Here is a 16,886-nt window from a genome sequence, read left to right on the forward strand (position 1 = left end):
AAACACATCCTGATTTCTTCTCGAATGTTTTCTCAATGATAAATTATGTGGACAAACATCATTTGTTTGTCAACTACTAAGCAATTGTCCTAGTATAAATTACAGAATTAGGTGCATTTTTCTGGAAGTGATAACTTTAGCATATGCTCTACTGATTCTGATTTCTACACAGACTCATAATTTGTCGTCTATTTTTCCACTACTCTAACATTGTTGTCATTGCTACTACTTAGATTTTCTGTATTCTATTAAAATTCATGTTTTATTTTAAATGATTTGTATTTTATTTTTTACTTAGAAAATGTAGGTTAAATTGTAAAGTAAATGACACACATAAGCATAAAAACAACAAAGAGGAAGCCTCTCCTCAGCCATTAGTCCTATTCCCATTAGAATCCTACTTCCCAAGGGCCATCACTATTAACAGAATATTTTTCTGTGGATTGACTATCCATGCATACAAACTGTTCTGCTATGGCATGATAATAGTTTTCCTAAGAGTCTTCATGTATGGTTATTTTTATATTTTTAATTTTTTACATCTGGGAAAGATTAGGTTCCAATTTCAGATTTATATAAAATGATAATTTCTCTTGCAGAGTTTCAATAATAAAGGAGTTTTAAAATAGTTTTCAGTAATTTTGTTATTTATTTTTGTGGTACTGGGAATTGAACTCAGGGCCTCATGTGTGCTAGGCAAGCACTCTATCAGCTTTATCCTTAGACACTGGTAGATTTTTATTATAAAGTCTAACAAAATAAATTATCAATTGATAAAAATTAATTGATATTTTGGAATTTCATCAACAGATATTTGAAATTTTGTTGTGCAATCATCTATGAATTTACATGTTTGAAATCTTTCATAATAATAAAAACCAGTTTTTTAAAATAGAGAGAATAACCTTATTAAATATACCTGGATGTCTTTCAATTTCCCATACCACATTTGACCTTGAATTTGGATTTTGCTAGCAATAAAGTTGTAATCACAAAGGATGAGCAAAGAACAGAGGATGCAATGGGTAGAAATAATTAATGAGAATCATAATCTTCCTCAATCAAATACAGTAGTCATATGTTACAGCTTTGTCCTTTATAACTCTTGCAATAATAATAGGATGGAGATCATGATCTCATTTTATAGAGAGATATATATCATTGTGAGTTAGCCATATGTGTTGTCCTCATTTCTTCAAATTCTTTATGTTTTGTTGAATGGTTACATAAAATCATTAGATAGGTGCAATTTGCATCACCTTTTTATAGCTAAGCAAAGCTAGGCACAGACAACCTAAGTCATTTGCTGTTGGTCACACATCAACTAAACAAGCCAGGTTTCAAACCCAGCAGCACAGCTTTAGAACCTAGTGCTAATCTGTTAGCTTAGCTGACTCCATAGAACTGAGAGCCTTCACGATAGTGCCTTGCTAGGTTGCTGTAGAAATGGATACAGATTGAAAATGCATGCACGTATGCAAACACACTTCATCTAAAAAGCACTAAGATGTACATCACAAAGGAAATCTGACGGCTGTTTTTCACTTAACCATCTATCATAGCTATCTTGCTATATCATCAAACTTGGAAGCTACACCATTTTAAATTTTACCTAAGAGGCAAAATATGATGTCTTATTTTTTCAATCTGCATTTTTTTTCACATTTATTTTTCAGTTTTACCTATCTTTTGTGAATGTGGATTTATATTCTTCACATTATACTCTAATGGATTTCATACCTTTTATTACTGATTATAAGAGATCTTCATATACTAAGAATCATAAAATAATTAGGAATTTTTGTAAATATTTTCATAGATACATTTTGATTATATTTTTATTTTATTCATGATGCCATCCACTACACAGAAATCTGATATTTTTAATTACCAAGGTCATTAGCATTTTCTTTTATTCTGTCTATATTTACTTATTTATTTTACAGCAGTGAGGATTGAACCAGGGCCTCATGCATGCTAGAGAAGTGCTCTAACACTGAACTTCCTCCCTCAGCCTTTTTAAAATTTATTTTGAGACAGTGTCTAACCGAGTTATCTAGATTGGCCTTGAACTTAAGATTCTCCTGTCTGAGCCTCTGAGTAGTTGGGATTGTTTATGTGCACCAATGAGCCTGTCTAATTTTTAAAAATCTTTGATACATATTATGGAAAGCTTTACAATCCAAAGATTGGATAGATGGATGGGTGACAGAATATATAGGCTATTTAATTTCACATGAAACCTTAATGATATATGGTTTGGATGTGAGATGTCCCCCAAAAGCTCACATGTGAGACATTGCAAGAAGGTTCAGAGGAGAAATGATTGGTTGTGAGAGTCTTAACCCAATCAGTGAATTAATTCCCTGATAGGGATTTGGTAGCTGAAGTGGTAGGGTGTGGCTGGAGAAGGTGAGAATTGGGGAGTGGTTTTGGAGCATATATATTCATATCTGGGAAGTGGAGACTTCTCTCTCTTTGCTTCTGATCATGATGTGAGCTGTTTCCTTCTGCCATACTCTTCCATCATGATGTTGAGCCTCATCTCCAGTCCTGAGGAGTGGAGCCAGCCTTCTATGGACTAAGACTTCCTCCTCTACAATTGTGCTGGTCAGGTCTTTGAGTCACAGCAAGGAAAATAAATGCCTTAAATATTAAATTATTACTGCTTCCACAGAGACCTATATACATAATTTTCTAAAGTGATTAAGCAATTCTTCCATAATTTTGTTAAGTAACGCACTGATGTAAGATGGTATTTTATCATACATTTCTATTTATACTAAGGTCTATTGCAGTTCTAAAATATACTTATTGGTTGGAGGTTTTATGCCTACTCAGTGTACACTATATAAAATAAAGGGAAATTGATAATATATTTTATATCTTCCAGGATATGTTTTCTGTGCACCTTCATTTTAATAATTTTATTATTATTATTTTTTAATTTTAATTTTTATTACTTTTCTTTTTGTTTTGTTTTTGGTACCAGTGATTGAACCCAGGGGCACTGAACCACTAAGCCAGATCTGCAGCCCCTTTTTAGTTTTTATTTTGAGACAGAGTCTTAGGACCTGCTTAGGGCCTTGCTAGGTTGTTGAGACTGACTTTGAACTTGGGATCCTCCTGCCTCAGCCTCCTGGGATGCAAGAGTGTGCATCTTCTGACTCTTTTGAAATATACATTAAATCATCATTAATGAGAATCACCCTACTGTGCTATAGAGCTCTAGAACTCTATTTTCCTGTATAACTGTATTTTTTTGCCTGTTTACCAATTTTTGTCTATGCCTTTCTCTCCTCGCCCCTGATGACCATCACTCTACTCTCTACTTCTATGAGATCAACCTCTATAGCTTCTATAAGTGAATGATTTGTCTTTCTGTTCCTGGCTTATTTCTCCTAAAATGAAGTTATCCAGTTGCATTGATCTTGTGGCAAATGTTAATATTTCATTTGTTTATGACTGAAAAACATTCTAATGAATGTATATACCACATTTTCTTTAATCATTTAATGGTTGAGGGAAATATTGTTTTTTTTTTTTCCTAATCTTGGCTATTGTGAATAGTACTGTTACAAGCATGTCATTTTTCCTATTGCAAAACATTTTTCCCCCAATTTTACTTGATTATTTTGGTACATAAAACACAGGAATGTTCAACTATTAACCTTATATCATATAATATTTCTTCAGTGATTAAAGGCTTGATTCAAGTTTTTTTAAGTTTTTATGTACACCATCAAATTATCTACAGATATTGTTTTTTTTATTGGGGGGGTACTGGGCACTTGACCACTGAGCCACATCCCCAGCCCTATTTTGTATTTTATTTAGAGACAGGGTCTCACTGAATTTCTTAGCACCTTGCTGTTGCTGAGGCTGAACCAGCGGTCCTCCTGCCTCAGCCTCTGGAGATGTTGGGATTACAGGCATGCACCACTGTGCCTGGGTGTTTTTCTTTTTCTTTTTAAAAAATTTTTCATTGAATTCTTTCAATTAATTTAACATGGAAACATTTAATTTAAAATGGAAAATCTTGTGGGTTTATATTCAAGGAATGGATGTGAAGGAGAATTTGGCCTTCCCTACAACCTGTTTTTGAAAAGGAAAGACTGGTTAGTGGCAATGAATTCCCTCTGCTTTTGCTTGTCTAAATATGACATTATTTCTTCTTCATTTCTGAAGGATTGGTATGGTAGGCCTAGTATTCTTGGCCTGCAATTGTTTGCTAGATTTGTTTTTTCTTTCAGTACTCTGAGTATATTGCCCTATTGTCTCATAGCCTGCAAATTGTCTGCAGAGAAACTTCTCGAGGGGATTCCTTTATATGTATGACTTGAATTTTTTTCTCTTGCTTTAAGGATTCTGTTTGACTTCTGACAACTTGTTTATAATAAATCTTGGAAAGGATATTTTTGTATCGAGTCCATATTGTATGAACTTTGTGGATCTGGATGTTCATATCATTCCTAAGACTTGGGAAGTTTTTACTGATTATCTTATTAAATATGCTTTTTAATGCCTTTTCCATCTCCTCTTCTGTACTGTTTTCATCTTAAAGCATTTATTTGCTTAATGGTATGACATAGGTTTAATGATTTAAGAGATGGAAATATTTCTTCCCTGATTCAATAATATACATTGTATACCTGAATTACATGACCATATTATAACCCATAAAGATATACAAATTTAAAAATTTAAATGGTAAATAAATAAAAGATTCAAGAGGAGAAAAATAGAAATGATTTTCATTTGTTAAAGCTGAAAAAAGAAACCTCAGTCTTTGGCATATGGAAACTAAGTATAAGAGAGGAATCAAGAACCAAATTTGATGCTGATTAAAAAATATCTAAGTTATGCATGTTTTCTGAAATAACTAATGCACTTCTTATCTTGATGCTCTTCTATAAACAGGGACAGACACTCATGGGAGAGGAGAACCAAACCTCTGTGACAGAGTTTGTCTTCCTGGGCCTCTCACAGGACCCACACACCCAAGTCCTGCTCTTCCTCCTTTTCCTCATCATCTACCTGCTGACCTTGCTGGGAAACCTGCTGATGGTGGTGCTCATTCACATGGACTCCAGACTCCACACTCCCATGTACTTCTTCCTTAGAAACCTGTCCTTTGCTGATCTCTGTTTCTCTACTACCACTGTGCCCCAGGTGCTTGTCCACTTCCTGGTGAGGAGGAAAACCATTTCCTTTGCTGGGTGCTCAGTGCAGATCATTGTTCTGCTTCTGACTGGGTGTACAGAGTGTGCTCTTCTGGCAGTGATGTCCTATGATCGGTATGTGGCTGTGTGCAAGCCCCTGCACTACTCCACCATCATGACCCACTGGGCATGCGTCAGGCTGGCTGTGGGGTCCTGGGCCAGTGGAGCATTTGTGTCCCTGGTGGACACCACATTCACCTTGCGTCTTCCCTACCGAGGAAACAATATCATTAACCACTTTTTCTGTGAGCCTCCTGCCCTCCTGAAGCTGGCCTCAGCAGACACTTACAGTACAGAAATGGCCATCTTTGCCATGGGCGTGGTGATCCTCCTGGCTCCTGTCTCCCTCATCCTGGTCTCCTACTGGAACATTATCTGCACTGTGATCCAGATGCATTCTGGAGAGGGGAGGCTCAAGGTCTTCTCTACCTGTGGCTCCCATCTCATGGTTGTTGTTCTCTTCTATGGCTCAGCAATATTTGCCTACATGAGGCCAAACTCCAAGCTAATGAATGAGAGGGATAAAATGATTTCTGTGTTCTATTCAGCAGTAACACCTATATTGAACCCCATTATTTATAGCCTGAGAAACAAGGATGTCAAAGGGGCTCTCCGGAGAGTAACTGAAAAATAATTTTTTTGGTGATGGAGCTCTTGAATTATGATGACCAGCTCAGTGACTTGGAGAGAAGAGATTTTTCTTGAAAAGTTTTCTGCTTTCTTCCCATTCTTTCACTTTTTTCTTCTCTTTTCCAATTTCTTCTCTGATCAATTCAATACATTTCAAAGTAAAATACCTTGGTAGACAGAAAAGAAATTAAATTAAATCACAGGAAATGAACAAAAGTAAAAGAGAAAAGAAGAAAACAGGGAGATAGGGAAGGGCAACAAAGAAAAGAAAGAAGGAAGGAAATAATCACTTTTAGGCCATATAAGCAAATTGGGAAATTAAAACAAGCAGGCACATAAATATATGTCAAAAAACAAAGACAACAAATCATCACTAATAAGAGTATGTTTCTGGCAATGGAGTAATTTCCTTCATTCTTGCATGATTTTTAACCTGGTTTATATATTCTAGGCACATTGATGGAACTTAGGATACAGACACAAAAATTTTATTATATTCTATGTGGCCTTCAATCCTAAGTTTAACAATTTCTAAAAATGAAAAGAGTATATTTAGGGAATAATGAGTGGTAGGATTTTTTTAATAGTATGTGTAAGGAAAATGCATATGAGGCTGAAAATAAAACAAAAGGTCTAGTTCAATAAATACCTTGAATTTCATACTAAAGAAACTGCCCATCAGGTAATCATAAAAAAAACTGAAGATTGGAGGATTTAGGAGAACAGTAATAGAAAATTAGAATAAAGTAAGAAAAGGAGGTCTGTCTATCTTATATGTTGGTAGGACAGTTGAACTTAATAGTGTAGCCCAAAGTTTGTATGCAAGACTAAGTTGGTTCCTGAGTTGCTTGTTAAAAATAGTATTTCTCAGTATAGAACGAGGAGGGGAAGTTGACCTGAGGAATTTCCATTTAAATCAATCTTCAGGTAATTCTTAGTAATAAAAACAGTGCCCTTTAGAGCAATAAGATGCCTTTGAACACAAAGGAGATGTGCAATTATGTGCTTAAGTCTGAATCCTCTATTAGACTGTGAACACCATGGCAGTAAAGCCTGTGACTGTTTTATTGATGTCTGTGTTACCACTGCAGTAAGTGCCTAGTCACTGCTGTTGCTCCAGAAATAAACTTCTCTATTTCTAGAGTAACTAATAAAGCTGGAATTTAAAATGAAAAATGAGGAGGAGAAGTGAATTTAAATATAAACTTAAATATATGCAAGGAGTGTTTAATAAATCTAAGAAAGTGTGCCAAAAGTTGAAAATAGAGAACCAAGCGTCTGGTTGGTTTTATTAAAATGAAGGTGACTGGCCTTATAGCATACCATAAGAGTGGTGAAGTATATATAGAAAGACATAAGGATAAGGACATATTCCATATACATCATATACTCCATCTGCTCACACACACACACAACATATTATAAAAAATGTAATTGTGCATTATAATCCCAGATAAGACTTGATGTTTCTGAAAGGCAGAGGGAAACAATCCAGGACAGAACCTTGAAGTTACCAACAAGTCAAAGAGAAGGAAGAGTCGCCATTCAATTCTGACATAGCAAGAGTCAGACACTCAGAATGGGGACCCAAATAAAGATGTGTCAAAAGCAGCAAGAAAAGAGGCCTTTCTGGAAAGATTCTCAAATGCCTCAGACTTTTATGGATTAACAAAAAGTTATTGAATTTGACAATGAAGTCTTTATTGAAGTTGGAAAAACTACTACAACTGAATAATAGAATCACATAGTAGTTATAGATTCACAAATGCTACAGAATGCATTCCTGATAAGGTGTTGTTTTGTTTTTGTTTTTGGTACTGAAGATTGAACTCAGAGGTGCTTAACCACTCCATCCCCTTTTAAAAAATTTAAGACAGGGTCTCTCTAAGTTGCTTAGGGCCTCATTATATTGCTGAGACTGGCTTTGAACTTTTGATCTTCTTGCCTCAGCCTCCCACGCCAAGGAATTACAGACATGTGCTGCCGTGCTTGGCTCCTTTCTACTTCTAAACTTGTCAAGATCAAATTTTAAAATGCCACTAGAAATTTATAGTTATTATATTGAATTTGTAGATTATTCATAAAGTTAACATTTAAGTAATAGTATTAATTATTTTTCATCTAGGAATGGGTATATTCCACTATTTCTCAGGTGAAGATATGAAGATACATACACACAATTACAAAATTCCTAATGTAGATATTATGCTGAAGTTATTCCCAGATTTTATGTAGAGGCAACAATGATACCTGTAATGGTTAATTTGAATTGTCAACTTGATGGATTAAGAGGTGTTAAAAATTGAGAGGCCTCTGGGTATGTCAATGAGGGTGTGTCTAGGAATGATTGGCATGTGGGTTAGTGAACTGAAGAGGAGACCTGCCCTAAGCATGGGGAGCACCATCCATTAGGCTGGAGGCTTGGATGGAATAAGTCAGAAGAACAAATAAGTAGCAGCAGTTGCAAGCTAGATTCTTAGAACAGGTTCTTGATTGCTATTGCAACTGCCTGAGGATATCAGATTCTCCATCCTTTACTCTTCCAAAGTGGACTCTGACAGTGATTCTCCAGGGAGTTTCCAGAAGCCTTCAGTCTTAGACTGAGGCAGCATCGTTGATCCTTCTTGTTTTGAGGCATCAGCATCGTGGACTGTGTAGCTATTGGTTCCTCTGGCTCTCCAGCCTGCAGATGGCCATGTGGGCTATCCAGCTTCTGGTTGTGTAAGCCCATCTAATAAATCTCCTTTTATACTTCCTGTTGATTCTGTTCATCTAGAGAACTCTGACTAATACGGCACCCATACCATAGCCATACTCTTAAGGTAGAATCAGAGAGTAATGAAATAAAACAATGCATAAATAACTAAGTTTTGAATAAAAATAAATATGATGATGAAAATAAAACAAGATGCCTGGTAATGTCCTTTGGTTTGGGTGCATGTTGCTTAGAATTAGTAAAGATTGTGGACAAGGTATTTGAATTGTATTTCAAATCCCAGGGGAGGGGAGTACTATTTGAGTTACATGTAAAGAAAAACAAAAGCCTACAATGTTATATTGAAAATTTATTTCTTTAATTTATTCTGGCTTGTATCAGAATAGTATCTATGGAGAGTGAGAAAAGTAGTCAGAACTGGGAAAAATATTTTAGAAGTACAGCTAACAGGATTACTGTTGTAATAGAAAACAAGTCAGAGAAGTTCAGATAATTCTTGCATTAAGCACTGGGAAATGGAGTAAATGGTAGTCTTATTTACTGAGATAAGAATCTTGGAAAAAAATTGAAAATAATATTTTGAATATGTTCATGTTCAGGTAGAGATTGCTGATAGACATACATGGCTACATCTGGCTTTAGACTGCACACACTACTACTTCTTTTGGGAAACTTGCCTCCTGAGCTTTCTATTTTCCTTCTCTTGTCATCTGAATAAACTTAATTGGCCCTTAGGTTTTGATTAGATTGTTTTTTCCACCTAGAAACCATGTCTGAACCTCTCTAGACTTGGTTATTCTGTATTTTTTGTGTTCTATGGTACCTTTTTCATGACTTTTCCCTTGGGATTTATTATTTAATTTTCCTTTCACTTTTGTATTTCACCAAAAAGGTAAACTTATTATTTTTCTTTCCATTTATCCAATCTGCCATATTCTATAAGCTGATTGTTGATACTACTATTCCTCTTGTTATCTAGAGGTCAACTTCTCAAATCATTCATGATAAAAGTTAGTTTTTGCTACTTTTAAAATTCAATGTGAATGAACACATTGTCCTGCTGTACATGACTAGCAGGTAGCTCACATCACCCCACAAGCTAGGCAACCACAGAATGGGTCCATTTTCTCATCAACAAGCCCACTGATCATGTACTTCAAAAGCACAGCAGTGCCAATTTGCCATATTTATAAATATTCACTCCAGATTTCTGAACTTTCTTGTCTGAACTGGTACCAACCTGTTGTCAGATCCACAGCAGTTTACCCATCACATTTTGGCACTAATCCAAAACATACCAGACTCCATTCTCATTGGAATTATCTTTATATCATTACATTTTAACTCAAATGAGCATTTTGTTTTTAATTCTCATTTCTGCCTTTTTCTGCACTTTCCTGCAGAAATTACTGAATCCAGTCAGTAATCACCTTTTGGCTGTTCTATCAGAGACATGTTCCAATTAGTTTTTTTTTTTTCCCATTGTGGCAGACAGTGTGCTGCTGAAATAAGCAGAGAATCCTCCCATATTCTATTATCTTCAAGTTTCACAAGGGATGATTGACTATTATTTCTGACCAATAAAGTCTCAGTAAACAGGACTTGTATCATTTCCAGTCAGAAGTGAATGGGAGCAACCTCAAGGTCTCTGCATTCTCCAGTCCCTTTGGTGGCAACTGTGGAAGCTGCATGCTGAGAGCAGAGAATCAGAGTGACATGAGGAAAAGTTCTTCTTTTAAATTGTTCTTATTAGCACATTATAGTTATACATAGCAGTGGGGTTCATTTTGACATACTCATACATGCACAAAGCATAATTTGCTGCATTTCAGTCCCCTGTTCTTTCTCTTTTCCTCTCCTCCTCCCTTCCCTGTTCTTCTTCTGGTCTTCCTACAAGATAGAAGTTTTTGAATCTCCCAGTCACTATGTGGAAAATGCTCCCCTGAATAGTCACCTGAGAATTCACCTTTGTTGAATTAAATTAGAAAAAATTGTAGGCAATTTGTTATGAAGAATAGTTTAATTTATTCCAACACAACCTCATTATCCTAATAGGCATCAAAATGATTTTTTAAAAAATATGTTTCATTCCACCATTTTCATATTTAATTTTTAATGCCTTGTTACTATTTAAATGATGAAGTAAAAATAATCCTTACACATTACATGTTCTGAATGTAGCCTATCTTTATGGTTTCGTTTTATGTAATTCTTTCAAGAAAACATCTATTCTAGCTATACTAAAGGAAAGGGCCCTCATTCATTCTACATGTGCTGCCTCCACCTGTCAGAGACATACTTTTTTCCCCCAGTCAGTCCTGTCTAACCAGGGTGTTTATTATTCAATAAGACTCCTCTTTAATGTTGGTATCATCAACTTCTCACAATTGACAGTTCTATCAGCTCCCAATTCCTTCTTTGTTCTGCCACAATTGCTAATTCAATTGTGAAAACATTATTCACACTTTCTTGTGATTGGAATTTTTCAGTACCTACTATGCTACCAGACACATACTTTATAATCTCTTAGTTTAAGTATTTAAATATTCAGAACAAAGATAATTATAACTTATTATAATTTTTAAATAGGGGTAATTGCAATACTAAGAATAACAGTAACAAGCCTCCAAGTACCATCATTTGCCACATAATGTCATTCCAGTCTATGATGAACTGTAATACATGATGATGATGTAGCTCACATCACCCCACAAACTAGGCAACCACAGAATGGGTCCATTTTCTCATCAACAAGCTAGGCAACAACAGAATAGGTCCATTTTCTCAACAATTAATGAAGGTCATATCAGTAGGTACTGTATAATGATGTCATAGTCACTGTAGTTTGCCTCCTATGCTGTATGTTGCTTCTACAGTGAGAAAATCACTTATAACCCATTGCTCGAATGAACCCCTGTCATTATGCTGTTCCTGATTACTTGATTACAGGTAGCTCAGGAAGTGTTTGCTAATTGAGAAAATAAGAAAGGGGACTAGAATGTTAGAAAGATACTGAAATTATAAGATTCCTCTTCAGCAAAAATGAAATTATTAGGTTAAAATTCTCTTCATAAAGTGAATGTCACAGACTGGTTGGCATTTATCAGAATATCAAGCACACAAATTCTTTGAAGAATTTTTTGCTCTGTGAACATAAAAAATGACAATTAATTTTCCATTCAATTATACACTTTCTAAAATTAAGCTCCTAATGTAAAATTCTGATCAACATCTCTCAAGTCTGCCTGTAGGGTGAATTGGTTAGTCTGGAGCATCAGGACCTCTGTGATAAAACTCCTTAGTCTTGTGAGAAGTCCTTGTGTCTTTGTTCATTTATGCTGCTACAACCAAGTATTATAGACTGATTAATTTGTAAGGAGAATAAATTCATTTCTTCCAGTTTCAGAGCCTAAGAGTTAAGATCAAGAAGCCAGCAGGACCAGAGTTTAGTAAAGGCTGTTCCAAGCTGGCAACTTGTGGCTGCATCCTGCAGAGGGAATGACCACTGTCCTCACATGGCAGAGGGTGAAAGGAAAAGTGAGCTGTACACTGTGGATCCAGCTTATAAGGGCCTCAGTGTTGTTAGTGTGGGGAGAACCTCATTATTAGTTCTTCATGAGATGCACCTTTTAATATTATTATGTTGTCATTGAATTTCAACCTGGATTTTGGAGGGGGCATAGTCAAAGCATAGCATTCCACCCCGTTCCCCCCAATCCATGTCCTCACATGAAAAATACATTCATTGCACCCCAATGCTCCCCAAAATTTTGAAGTTTAGAGTCATTTATAAGACTTAAGACTGAGACACATTGCTCTCCAGCTATTAACCTGTGAGATCAAACAAGTTATGTACTTTAAAAATTCAGTGATGGGATAGCCGGATCAAATGGTGGTTCCATTGCAAGTTTTCTGAGGAATCTCCATACTGCTTTCCATAATAGCTGCACAAATTTGCAGTCCCACCAGCAATGTATAAGTGTATCTTTCCCTCCACATCCTCACCAACACTTATTGTTGCTTGTATTCTTGATAATTGCCATTCTGACTAGAGTGAGTTGGAATCTCAGTGTAGTTTTAATTTGCATTTCTCTAAATGCTAGAGATGTTGAACATTCTTTTTATATAGTTGTTGATCTATTGTATTTCTTCTTCTATGAAGTATCTGTTTAGTTCCTTAGCCTATTTATTGATTGGGTAATTTTTTTTTGGTGATAAGTTTTTTGAGTTCTATATATACCCTAGAGATTAATGCTCTATCACATGTGCATGTGGTAAAGATTTTCTCCCTTTCTGTAGGGTCTGTCTTCATGTTATTGATTCTTTCTTTTGTGAGAAGAAGGTTTTTATTTGAATCCACTATCCCACTCCTCGGTTTATTACCCAAAGGACTTAAAATCAACATATTACAGTGATGCAGTCACATCAATGTTTATAGCAGCTTAATTCACAATAGCCTAATTCTGGAACCAACCTAGATGCCCTTCAATAGATGAATGGATTAAGAAAATGTGGCATGTATGTGTGTGTGTGTATATGTGTGTGTGTATATATATATATATATATATATATATATATATATACACACACACATATACACACACACACGTATATACATACATACACACACAATGAAATATAACTCAGCCCTAAAGAAGAAGAATGAAATTATGGCATTTGCAGGTAAATAGATGGAGCTGGAGAATATTATGCTAAGTAAAATAAGCCAATCCTAACAAACCAAAGACCAAATGTTTTCTTTGATACACAGATGCTAGTTTACAATAAGGTGGGGGTAGGCTAGGGAAAAATAGAGGTCCTTTGGATTAGGCAGAAGGGAGTGAAGGGAGGGGAGGGGGCGTGGGAGGAGGAAGGATACTAGAATGAATCAGACATTATTACCCTATGAAGATATATAAGACTGGTGAGATTCTACACCATGTACAACCAGAAGAATGAGAAATTATACTCCATTTATATATGATGTGTTAAAATGCATATTACTGTCATGTATGACTAATTAGAATAAATAAAAAATTCAAGAATGGGAAAAGCAGACACTAGATATCCCTGTTGAAAAGGGAGCATTGGGATAGAAAGGAGGAGTAACAAGTCACAAGTAAGTCTGAAACCCAACCAGGGAAGTGACACTAAAATGTGAGTCTTGAGAATAATCTTTGACTCCATATCATACTTCTGGTCACATTGGGACAAGATTTGGACCCCAATACTTCTGGAAATTCTCTCCTGTGTCTCTGCTGGCTGTGGCCCATGCTGCAGCTCTCGAGGATTGGGTTGGTGTGCCTTCAGGTCTCCCAAGCTGGTATTGTACACTGGTGGCCTACAGTACTGAATTCTCAGGGTCAGCCCCACCCTCAACATTTGCTATGGAAACCTCACTTTTGGAGAAAAGTTTAGTTGGCCTCCAAGACTGTCTGAAGCATCATTTGAAATTTTGGTGGAGGTAGCTGTGACTTCACAGCTCAAGCACTCTTTGTGCCTGCAAAATTAGCACCATGTGGCTACTAATAAGGCTCACCACTTACACCCATGGGAGTACTGGTTCAAACTGTGCCTACATATGCCTGATCCACAGGTAGGATACCTAAGGAACACTGCACCAGAATGGGGGGAAGCAGAGACTTGAGGAAAACATAGGATGGCCTGTTGTGAGATTTCTCAGCTGACAGAGGTTGTATGTTTTGCATTTAGTAATGCATAATATTGATTTCAATTGCATAGTGTAAGTTCATTTATTCGGTGAATATGTAACTCATATATTCACGAAATATTTATCATATACTCTCCAGATGTTGAATACATAGTATTGAATGATGTTCACAATTCCTATCTTCATAGAACTTGAATCTCAGAAAAGGGTGATAAAGCATACATCAAGGAGTGTTATAAAAAAAATAAACCCAGGGAAGGAAGGTTGCAATTTTAAATGAGTGATCAGGGAAGGCTATATTACAGTTAAAGAACTTTTCACATCTCTCAGAATTTAGCACTTGTACTGTGGCCAAAATGTTGAGAAGAAAGCAACAACCAAGGAGAGACTTGGGAGAAGAAGGTCCAGACAGAGAAACAGGGAGGCTATTGGCTTGAACAGGAACAGGAATATGATGATTGAGACTCAGACTTAGAAGATGTGTTTGGAGACTAATTAGTGAACAGAGAGTGATAATGAAGGATATCATACAAAGAGGTAGAATCACATCAATAGGGTGTTTGTATTGATTTCCTGGGGCCTGTCTCAACAAATTATCATAAAATTTGTGACTTAAAAAAAACTAAAAAACAACAACAAAAACAAAACAAAACAAACAAACAAAAAACCAAATAAACCACCACCAACAACAAAACAGAAAAATATTCTCTATTAGTTCTGGAGGCCAGAAGTCCCAAATCAAAGTGTCAGTAGACCAAGCTTCCTTTCAAGGTTCTAGATGAGGGGCCTTCCTTCTTCTTCTAGCTTCTGGTGGCTTCTAGCCTTTCCTGTCTTTTTGTAGCATAAATCCAGTCTCTAATGCTGCCTTCACATGACTTTCCCTCCATGTCTGTCTTCCTGTCTTTTTTTTTCTTTAATATTTCTTTTTTAGTTTAGGTGGACACAGTATCTTTATTTTATTATTATGTGGTGTTGAAGATTAAACCCAGTGCCTCATGCATGCTGGGCAAGCACTCTACCACTGAGCCACAAAATCAGCCCTGTCTTTCTCTCTTTCAATAAGGGCACTTCATTATATTTGGGTGCCACTTTACTCCAGAATGACCTCATCTCTATCTGCAAAAACTATATGCAAAGTTGTTGTTGTTTTAATAACACATTCAGAGCTTTCACATAGATATACCTTGTTGGATGACAAAATTCAACCCTTTAACAGTTTTGAAATCATGAAAATGTGACTGAGTTTATTTTACTTTCAATAGAAAACCATCATGATATTGTGTTTTGAAAATCACTTTGAGAATTATATGGAGAATGAATGGTAATAGAACAGCACGGAAGTAAGAAAGTCCATCCATGAGTAAGAGTTCTAGCCCAGATGAGAGATGAGGGTCTGAGCTACTGATGTACCAATAGTGAGGCCAAGGATATGGCAAGACAGCTGGATAGGTAGGACATATCGTTGATAAAAGAGAAGACTGAAATCTTTGCTGATCTTCAGCCTGAGAATTCAGTGGATGGTGGGGAGATTAAAAAATAAGAAGTTGGGAGGGGAAATCAAGAATTCTACTGTTGGACTTGGTGATATGGTCCTGTGTTGTATGCGGATTGTACCCATACTACTCTTCTGTACTTCAATAGCTATAGGAAAGCCTTAATTTATACAATATGGATATCATGATCTGTGCCTGTACCTCTAGTTGTTGTTGTTGTTTTTGTGTGTGTGGTTTTATTTTTCTTTAGCAGAAGACAATTTGAACATTTTGAATAGAAATGTAAAGGTTCTGAACTACCCTGGCTATTCTTAGTTTGGGAGGTGTCATCCAGATGATGTATGATATGTTTATGCCAGCTGCCTTTCACTTTATCATTAAGAACTCTATTTTACCAAGACCTCAGGTACATACCTGTAATCCCAGCAGATTGCAAGGCTGAGGCAGGAGGACCTCAAGTTCAAAGCCAGCCTCAGCAATTTAGCAAGGCCCTAATCAATTCAATAAGACATGGCTCTAAATAAAATACGAAAAGAGCTAGGATCTGGTTCAGTGATTAAGTCCCCCTGGCATCAATCCCCAGTACCTGCTGCCCCCACAAAAGATCTCTATTTTAAAATTTTGACAAGAAATATGGCAACCCCAGAAAGCCACAGAGTGGATATAAAGATCTCATTGTAGTACCCAATATCAGATGAGACTTGTGATTCTAATTTTAAAATACTCCAGGGATCTTTTATTGTAGAAAGGTTAAGAAAGTTCACTGCACTGGTTGCTCCAGGGAATTCCCTGAGTATAACAGCTCTCAGGACCTCAGGTTTGAAGACTTCCTTCAGGAAGATCCTCCAGGTTTGTTCCTTATGATTTGGGATTGTTTCCTATATTGAAATAGTACTCTTTGCCTAGGGACAGGGTAAGATGATGTCCGAACCTCAGCATATTTGGGAAACTGCAGTGGAGGTTGCATATTAGGACAAGAATTAGCAGGCTGCAGAATCTGCACCTTTCCTCATTTGCCAATCCTCTCCATCACTGCACTCACTTCCAGTGCTCCAGGTGAGAGTGGGTAAGATGATGGGAGGGGGTGAGAGGTTCATCCTTTTAGGCAGTCTGAACCTTGATTCTCTTCTTGAAGAAGTGCGCTTTGCTTTTCA

General features: G+C 36.4%; 1 protein-coding gene across 1 annotated transcript; it reads left to right on the top strand.

Moving 5' to 3' along the window:
• The first annotated feature begins 4,932 nt into the window (after positions 1-4,932).
• Positions 4,933-8,515, top strand: LOC139707113 (olfactory receptor 2D3-like). Its single transcript, XM_071617140.1, has 2 exons — positions 4,933-5,841; positions 8,145-8,515. Exons 1-2 carry the CDS (start codon positions 4,933-4,935, stop codon positions 8,262-8,264), a joined length of 1,029 nt encoding a protein of 342 aa, XP_071473241.1. The 3' UTR covers positions 8,265-8,515.
• The last annotated feature ends 8,371 nt before the right edge of the window (positions 8,516-16,886 follow it).

This window comes from Marmota flaviventris, chromosome 9, assembly GCF_047511675.1.
Source record: "Marmota flaviventris isolate mMarFla1 chromosome 9, mMarFla1.hap1, whole genome shotgun sequence".
In the NCBI taxonomy this organism is placed as follows: domain Eukaryota; kingdom Metazoa; phylum Chordata; class Mammalia; order Rodentia; family Sciuridae; genus Marmota; species Marmota flaviventris.

Coding starts and splice junctions, on each gene's coding strand:
- LOC139707113 (XM_071617140.1), top strand. CDS start 4,933: ATGGGAGAGGAGAACCAAACCTCTGTGACAGAGTTTGTCTTCCTGGGC. Junction 5,842..8,144: donor TCAAAGGGGCTCTCCGGAGA/GTAACTGAAAAA, acceptor ATGGATTAAGAG/GTGTTAAAAATTGAGAGGCC.